General features: G+C 43.4%; 1 protein-coding gene across 1 annotated transcript; it reads left to right on the forward strand.

The window, feature by feature from the left end:
• Positions 1-6,488: 6,488 nt before the first annotated feature.
• LOC102977666 (melanoma-associated antigen B16-like) lies at positions 6,489-7,445 on the forward strand. The gene has a single exon (XM_028482748.1). It carries the CDS (start codon positions 6,489-6,491, stop codon positions 7,443-7,445), a length of 957 nt encoding a protein of 318 aa, XP_028338549.1.
• The last annotated feature ends 2,292 nt before the right edge of the window (positions 7,446-9,737 follow it).

Genomic DNA, 9,737 nt, shown 5'->3' on the forward strand with positions numbered 1-9,737 from the left:
TAAGTGTCCATCGACAGATGAATGGATAAAGAAGATGTGGCACATATATACAATGGAATATTACTCAGCCATAAAAAGGAAAGAAATTGTGTCATTTGTAGAGACATGGGTGGACCTAGAGACTGTCATACAGAGTGAAGTAAGTCAGAAAGAGAAAAACAAATATCATATGCTAACATATATATATGGAATCCTAAAAAAAATGGTTCTGAAGAACCTATGGGCAGGACAGGAATAAAGACGCAGTTGTAGAGAATGGACTTGAGGACATGGGGAGTGGGAAGGGTAAGCTAGCATGAAGTGAGAGAGTGGCATGGACATATAATACACTACCCAATGTAAAATAGATAGATAGTGGAAAGCAGCCACATAGCACAGGGAGATCAGCTCAGTGCTTTGTGACCACCTAGAGGGTTGGGATAAGGAGGGTGGGAGGGAGACGCAAGAGGGAGGAGATATGGGGATATATGTATACGTATAGCTGATTCACTTTGTTATAAAGCAGAAACTAACACACCATTGTAAAGCAATTATACTCCAATAAAGACGTTAAAAAAAAAAGTAACAACAGTAAAACCCAACAAGCTGAATCCCACTAACGCTATATAAAAATATCTTTAGTGGTTTCATTTATTCAACGGTCTTTTCCTGAATGCCCACTATGTGCCAGGTATTATGCTAGAGTTTGGGAATAAAAATGAAAAGGATTTATTCACAAACATCTGTGTAAGAGATTTCCCAAGTAACTTGCCCAAGGCTATGCCCTGATGAGCAAGGCTAGAACTTGAACATGTAGTTCTCTGTCTCTAAAGTCTAATGTTTTCCCCATAATACCAAGTTGCAGGCACTGTTGGTGTCCAGTCATGATCCTCTCAGATCCCTTTTCCTAACTCTGTGTGCTCATCTCCTAGCTTCTGCATGTTATGCCACTAAATGCTCATACCTTTGACCTTGAAAGGATTGCTCTTGGACACTGGTGCTTCCTTAACCTGAACAGAGTCAGAAATGTCTTGGAGTCCCCATGCCTCACTCCCCCACCACCCCACAATCCTGGAGTGACACAGAGCCAATGTCTGACTGGTGTGGAAGTTGAAAAGCTCAGTTACTTTGCCACAAGATAAGGCAAACTCTGAGGTTTAACCTATGCTCCAGAGCTCTCCATAGGATCATGTTGAGACCTCACCTAAATTGTATCTTTGCTTGGCTTCTTCTTTTCTATCATGCTGTCTCCACTTTCTTACTGATTTTACCCTGGGCATAGCTCTTTAATAAATCACTACCACACACATATTTTCTTTTAGGGTCTGCTTCTTGGAGGCCCTGACTTTGAGACATCTGTATTATGGTTTAAATTATATATATTTTTTACTGTAAGTTCATCTAGAGTTTAACCACAAGATCATGGGAATATGTTTTTAATGAATTTTTAGATTACATTAGAAATATGGAATTAAAAATCAATCATTTGAGATGATTATTTAATCAGCCAAATGTGTGTAATGTATTGAGTAACCTTGGCTAAGTCATTTCACCTGTAGGCATACCTCGTTTTATTGTGCTTTACTTTGTTGCACTTCACAGATATTGTGGTTTTTTACAAATTGAACCATTTTTTACAACCCTGCATCAAGCAAGTCTATCTGGCCCATTTTTCTAACAGCACTTGCTCACTTTGTGTTTCTGTGTGACACTTCGATAAGTCTTGCAGTATTTCAACTTCATTATTATTGTATTTGTTATGGTAATCTGTGATCAGTGAACTTTGATGTTACTATTGTAATTGTTTTGGCATTCTTTAGCAATAAAGTATTTTAAATTAAGGTATGCAACACTGTTTTCTTAGTCATAATGCTACTGCACAATTAATAGACTACAGTATAGTGTAAACATAACTCTTATATGCACTGGAAAACCCCCAAATTCTTGTGATTCGCTTTATTGCAATATTCGTTTTATTGTGGTGGTCTGGAACTGAACCCACAGTATATCCGAGGTATGCTTGTATTTGGATCACAGCTTTTTCCTTTGAAAGATGAGTGTTATTTATCCAGGTGGCATGTGCATATTAAATATAGTATGTACCAGGCCATTTTATGACACAAAACAATCATAGACTGTTTAAACAACAGGCTGTATGAATAGTATCCACGTTTTGACATTTTTTCTTAATCTCAGTAACCAAGAGAAAGTAATTTTATGCTTTAATTTACTTTTCTCAATAGAGCAGATTTCCAATAACAATTGTCAAGTCTTATAGAACAAGTGAACACATTAAAACAACAGTGATTAGAAGTCCACTTGTTGGGACTTCCCTGGTGGTCCAGTGGTTAAGATCCTGTACTTCCACTGAAGGGGGCATGGGTTCATTCCCTGGTTGGGGAACTAAGATCCCGCCTGCCATGCAGCACGGCCAAAAAAAAAGAAAGAAATCCACTTGTTACATTTAAAGAAAAAATATTTTATTTCTATTTCAGCTTTTTCACAATGTATAGCATGGCCATTGTCAATTTTAAGTATTTAATATGCTATTAAAACATCATATTAAACAGTATAATTCAGAATTTTACCCATTTTAAAGTACCTTTGTTTTAAAATGAGACATAGCATAGATTCAAATACTAGAAAAAAAAAGAAGCACATTAAAATTCTAGATGGCATTAATTCCACTTAGTCCGTGAATAATCTCTTCCTTCAAACTCCAAACATGTAAGAAACAGAGGAATTAAATCTATTTTATGCTAATAGTAACAGCACATGAGAGTGGATGAAATGAAATGAAGGCATAAATAGTGGATTCTGTCTTACTCTCATATTCCCGTCTCAGAAAAGGAATGTAAATAAACAAAATAAATCTAAAGGGCTTTAAAATGATTCCATATCAAGATGGATTAGGTGATGCAACCATTTTATTCAAAGACAGGATAGCAATAAAATTATAAGCTCCCAAAGAGCAAATGAAAAATCCCTCACTGGACCTTCTGTTGGAGACTTTGGGCCAGTGGACCTCAGGATAGGTTATTGTGTTTTGCATATGCTTCATAATACACTACTGAGTATTTCATCACTGTGATCAATAAAGCTTTATGGACTGACCTTGCAGATCAAGAAATCGAAATGCAGAGGTAAGTCTATAAAAGACAGAAAGGTATAGTATTGCAGTACTCATCCTTTAATTTGCTTCTCACATTTCTCCCGAGCCATGGAAAGAATGGCCTACAAATTCTCATGAGCAATACCTAACACACTAATTATTTATTTCAACAGTCTTGCCCTTCGTGAATATATTTGAAGATAAATATGAATGAAAGTTTTAATTATAGAGGTAGCCGTCTCTTTTACTTTTTAAATAAAAGAAAAATGGCAGATCTATATGTAATCCAGTTATAGAGTCTAGAAATATAGACACTGTAAATTGCTATCAAGGACATCTTGAATTTGCAAATAACAATAAAATAATATCTGTTTTTCAAAATTTAGGGACACTCTGAAGATTGATATGCAACACTCTTCAGGACGGATTATTAATTAGAGGAAAAAGCAAATAGCAAAACAATATGTACTTTATTATCACATTTATGTAATTTACCTAACTTTCATTTATGTAAAGCAAATGCACAATTATATCCATACAAAATTAATTCATAATAAGGTTATATGGTGGTGCAGGTAACAGGATTGAAAAGGCAAGACAGAATTTTGTTTTGAGTGTACTGTTTTAAATGTGTGCAGTGAGAACATAGTCATAGAGCACCACTTTAGTACTTTAACTCTCATCAGTAGCAAGTCACTTGCAAAACACTTCAGCACCTCCCTATGCTCCAGGCTCCTCATCCATAAAATGACAATTTCTAAGGTTCTGTCCTGCTTATTTCAATTATTTATCCAATGATCAGGGTGCAACTGGGTCTGGCCCACATTAACCTAGTGGGCCCATGCTGGTTCTTAGCCCTCCTCCACTACATGATTATATGAAGTGATACAGCGTTTCCAATGGGAGTGGCAAGACCACTTAGCAATGTGTCTATACAAGACTCTTTCCTATAGAAAGTTAAGTCTTTTAGAAAAGGTTTCCAACTGGCTGGAGAAGGGACCCAATGGGAAGGTGACTTTTGTTTTGTTTTGTTTTTGTTTCTGTTTTTTAAATTCACGGTGCTTCATCTTCACCACCCAGCATCCAGCCTGAACTGGGACTCAGTCTGTATGAGAGTCACACAGGGGCAAATGCATAGAGATTGGCAAGGAGGTGGCATCATCTAGGAAGTAATTAATCAAAAAAACTGGAGCCAAGATATGGACCCTAAGTGAGAACTGTGGGAACCACTTACCCCGGAAGAGAGGGACCCCAAAGAGCCTGCTCCTGTTGTCAACCTTGGAAGACTCCCAGCAGAGGTGGCTAGAAATGGCCTCAGGAATCTAAAGGTGGTGATGGAGGGCCTTGAGTTGAGGAGGTGCAGCCTCAGGTTAACAGAGGGAGGAGCCTCAGGCCATGTAAGGCCTGGATAAGACACTGAGTCAGAACTGAGGAATGGAGGGCACTCTTAAGAGTTCTGCCACCACGTTGGCGATGGGGAGCTCCGGGATAACGATTAGACAGAGGCTCCCTCTGACTTCGTCCTCTCGTGAGTCTGACCCGGGTGAGGGTCTTGGTGTATGGGGTACAACCTCAGCTCCGCGGAGGGAGGAATCCTTGATCCTGCAGTGATTCTGGGTGAAGACACCGAGTGCGTTATTCCCCAGAATACAAGGAGCCCCACAGAACCTCACTCCTGCTGTCGGCCTCGCGAGAACCAGGCACCACTTGGCGTGGGGGGAGGAGGCGAGGGGGAGCGGAGCGGAAGGGACCCCCCCCTGACTTCCGGGAGGACGGTTGGCGAAGGCAGATATCGAAAGCTGGGGTCCCTCTTCGCGGAAGGAGGAGCCCTGGGAGTGGTCAGGGGTCACGGTGAAGACACTGAACGAGGGAACTAACCACCCCAGAAGAGAGGGGCGGCCCGGTGAGTAAAGCCGCATCCCTTTTGTCGTCCCGGGGAGCCCCCGGGGTAACTAAGTAGGGCCTCAGGCCACTCGGGCCGTGGCCACGAGTCAGCAGAGGGAGGAGGCCCTGGCACGGGGGAGTTTCAGGGTAAGGTGGGCTAGGGGAATGAGGTGACCAGCTCCGCAGAATAGAGGGGACGCTGCAGGTAAAAGTGCAGCCCCCCCGGTCCAGCCCTCGGCGCCGCGAGAATAACCGTCAGACTGAGTTGCCCCCTGACTCCCACCTTGGATTTGCAGGGAGTTGAGGCCTGTTCTGAGGACTGCTGCTTCGGGTGAGCAGAGAGAGAAGTCTCAGACCCTGCCGGGAGTCAAGGTAAGATGTTGAGTGGGACTGAGGAGATTTCTTCCCCAGAATGGAGAAGGGTCCTCAGAATTCTCTTGTGAGTCCCAGGAGGAGGAGGGGCTGGCCAGGAGTGACTTCCTCTGACTTGTGGGATATGAGGATGATGATGATATTGTTCTGAGAGGTGTGGCCCTAAGTAATCAGGCCCTGCCAGGAATCAAGGTAAGATGCTGAGCAGGGACTGGGGGAATCACACCCTGGAGAACAGTGGGGGCCCCATAGAACCCTGTCCCTGTTGTCAGACTGGGTAGGCCCTGGAATAGTTGTCAGACTTCGGTGCTTTCTGATTTTGGTTTTGGGAATCTGGGGGCTTTTGTCTCAAGTTAACAGAGAGAGGTGGAATAGTTGTCAGACTTCGGTGCTTTCTGATTTTGGTTTTGGGAATCTGGGGGCTGTTGCTCAAGTTAACAGAGAGAGGTGTCTCAGTCTCTGTCAAGGTCAAAAGTCATGACCTTTAGTGAGGATTGTGGGGACCACACACGTCAGAACAACAGAGCCCCAACAAACAGCTGTGCTCCTTTGTCACTTCTGGGAGGCCCGGGCAGGTATGGCCCAATGAGCAGCCCCTCACTTCTCTCCCCTGTCTTGTCTCCTCTGTGACTTCCTGGCTGAGAGGCTCTGAAAAAAGCTGTCAGTGTGAGGCACCTCCTTTCTTCTTTGTAAGTCAAGTGTCTGAAGAAGATTTAAGCCTCTTTTTGAGGTGACAGTCCTTGGGTCAGTAGAGGAAGGAGTCCCAGATACTCCCTGGCATCCCAGTGAGGACTCTGAACAAAGACGGAGGGGACCACCCACCGCAGGACAGAAGGGATGCCACAGAGCTTAACCCCACCTGCCCAGTTATCAGCTTTAGGAAGCCTTGGGCTAGGTTGGCTGGCTGCACCCTGAAGAGCCTTCTTGCTCCCTCCTTTGCTTCCTACAGTTCAGGACAGGAGACCTGTGAGGCTCGAGTACTGCCCTAAGGAAAAGATGGATGGAAGGCACTCTTTGCGGAGCTGCCACAGTTGAGTTAACAGATGAGGCCACTCACATCCTCCCTTTCTCCCTAGGTTGTGGTCCTCTTTTACGCACTCTGCTGCGACATTCCTGCCTGCTGCCACCGACCAGAGTAAACATGTCCCAGGGTCGAAAGATTCCACATTGCATGCAAGAGCAACACCATGCCCTCAGTGAACCCCAGGGCCTGGAGGCTGCACAGGTCTCCAAGGCTCTGGAGGAGACCTCTTCCTGCTCCTCCCATCCTCTAATGCCTGGCAATTTGAAGGAGGCTCTGGCTGCTGGGGCACCCAGTACTCCCCACAGTCTTCAGAGTGCCTACTCATCTTACACTGTCACAACCATCTCATCAAGCAAATCAGATAAGTGCTTCAGCAGCCAGGAAAAGGAGACTGGGTCAGCTTCTTCAAAGTCCCTGTCAGAAACTGAGGGCTTGCCCACAGACCCTCTAGATGAGAAGGTGACTTTGTTGGTGCAGTTCCTGCTGCAAAAGTATCAAATGAAAGATCTGATCACAAAGGCAGACATGATTGGTGATGTTATCAAAGAGTACAAGGATGACTTCCTTGAGATCCTTAGGAGAGCCTCTGAGTGCTTAGGGCTGGTCTTTGGTATTGATGTGAAGGAAGTGGATCCCACCAGCCACAGCTATGCCCTCGTCAACAAACTAGGCCTCACCTATGATGCGAGGCTCAGTGGTGATGAGGGCATGCCCAAGACCGGCCTCCTGATAATTATCCTGGGTGTGATTTTCATGAAGGGCAATCGTGCCACTGAGGAGGAGATCTGGAAAGTGTTGAATATGATGGACTTATATTCTGGGAGGGAGCATTTTATCTTTGGGGAGCCCAGGAAGCTTATCACCAAAGATTTAGTGGGAGAAAAGTACTTGGAGTACCGCCAGGTACCCAATAGCAATCCTCCACGCTATGAATTCCTGTGGGGTCCAAGAGCCCATGCTGAAGCCAGCAAAATGAAATTGCTAGAGTTTTTGACCAAGATCCATGAATCTGACCCTGCTTGCTTCCCATCCCAGTATGAGGAGGCTTTGAGAGATGAAGCAGAGAGAGCCTGAGCTAGAGTTGCAACCAGGGCTGGCAATGCTGCCATGGCCAGGGCACGTTCCAGTGACATATCTAGTAGCTCCTTCCATCCCTAGTGAGGTCTGAGGCCGATTCTTCACTTTGTCATTGAAGAGAGCAGTCAACTTCCTAAGTAGTTGAGAGCTGGAGTGTGGCTGTTGGGAAACTGTATACTTTCTGTCCCTCTTCTATATAGTTAACATGAAAGGTTATTTTCTTTTTGGAGTTAGTTTTCAAATGTTCCTTTTAATATAACATTTCATTAGCTTCAGAATCTAAGTTTATGAATGACATTGGTCATACATTTATTGCTATTTATGGAATTTAAGAATACAAGTTTTGGGGCTTCCCTGCTGGCGCAGTGGTTGAGAGTCCGCCTGCTGATGCAGGGGACACGGGTTCGTGCCCCGGTCCGGGAAGATCCCACATGCCGCGGAGCAGCTGGGCCCGTGAGCCATGGCTGCTGAGCCTGCGCGTCTGGAGCCTGTGCTCCGCAATGGGAGAGGCCACAACAGTGAGAGGCCCGTGTACCGCCAGAAAAAAAAAAAAAAAGAATACAAGTTTCGTCTGGAGCCTGTGCCCCGCAATGGGAGAGGCCACAACAGTGAGAGGCCCGTGTACCGCCAGAAAAAAAAAAAAAAAGAATACAAGTTTTGTTTGTTTGTAAAACAAATTGTAAAACTGACCATCTTCTTTTGTGATCTGGAAAAGATAACATGACATTAGAATAGGCATTTCCTTGGCACTGTCAAAGAACTCAGCAGTAAAATAGTTGGGATCAAGAAAAAAAAAAACTAAAAGATGGTCAATTCTTGGCTTCCCTTATCCTGTTTAATCTGCTGTTCTGTAAAGTTAGATGACATATATATGCCTTTGCTTATCTTGTTTAAGAATGTAAGAGAAATAAATCTTAATAAATTAGACCCCGTGTATAATGGCTCATTTATTCCCCAAACATTAAATCAGCATGTGCTCTTTGGAAAGCACTGTGTTAGTACTGGGCATGCCCAGATAAATAAGACTTACTACCCACCCGTAGAATTTTAGAGTCTAGGAGCAGGAATCATGTAAAGACAATGGTGGATATCCTTTAATACCAAAAGAAAAATTAAAAAGGAATCAGGAGCTGGGGAGTCCATATGAGGGCTGTCAAATATAAATGATCTGAGACAAGGCAGGCTGAGGCCTTGGGAAACTGCAAGTCCTCCATTGGGAGTTAATTTAATTTAATTTTTTATTTTTATTGGAGTATAGTTGATTTGCGATGTTGTGTTAGTTTCAGATGTGCAGCAAAGTGAATCAGTTTTATATATATATCTCCATTCTTTTTCAGATTCTTTTCCCATATAGGTCATTACAGAATATTGAGTAGAATTCCCTGTGCTATACAGTAGGTCCTTGTTAGTTATCTATTTTATATATAGTAGTGTGTATATGTTAATTGAGCTCTATGATACACTAGATGAGGCTGGAGAAGTGGTGAGCCAGGGGTGTGTCTCAGAGTTGAGAGACTTGGAATGGAATGGAAGACTGTTCTTACCAGTTACTTTGGGATCATGGGTAAACCAGATCCCTCCTGGGATAAGAATGGAAGATATCCTGCATTATTGTCCAAATGCAGTTGAACATAGTACACAAATTAGGCATTTTATGATTATCATCTTCAAGGAGTTTGTGAGAAATAAAGGTGATACTTTCTTGAGCTGAGATACCTAGAAGCCACTGGGCTGGCACTCTTTGTCTTGGGCTGGGAGGTCCAGCGTCCACACCATTCAAGGGACATTTTAAATAGGTTATGTTCAGTAAAATTTGGCAAAATCTAAGCAAGGCCTGCATTTTGGGAGGAGGCAGCTCTCAAGGAACCTTGAGACTGTTGGAAGGGCAACTGGGAGGGAGGGAAGGAGTTGGTCCTTGACACAAGTTCTAGGATCCAGTTGGGAACTACTCCCCCAAACCCAAATTAAATAATGCTTCCCCTAATAAAGAAGATTTAGTAAGGCTTTCTTGGTAAGCAGCAATTTTGGCTGATTTGGTGTGCCATGTCCCAGAGCAGGGCATATTCTCTGACATCTGCTGGATAAATAAATCCCAGAGGGGAAAGTGCTAGTTTCTGGGGTTAAAATAATCATAATAATAACTGCCATCATTAAAAACCCATTGCATACCATGCACTGTACCAGGGGCTTTACATACAATACATATATTCTAACAGTCCTACATACAAAACCCTTTCACAGATGAAGAACACAAGGCTTAGAGAGCTTGGGAATGTACCCAAGTTCACA

This window comes from Physeter macrocephalus, chromosome 21 (genome assembly GCF_002837175.3).
Source record: "Physeter macrocephalus isolate SW-GA chromosome 21, ASM283717v5, whole genome shotgun sequence".
Classification (NCBI taxonomy): Eukaryota; Metazoa; Chordata; class Mammalia; order Artiodactyla; family Physeteridae; genus Physeter; species Physeter macrocephalus.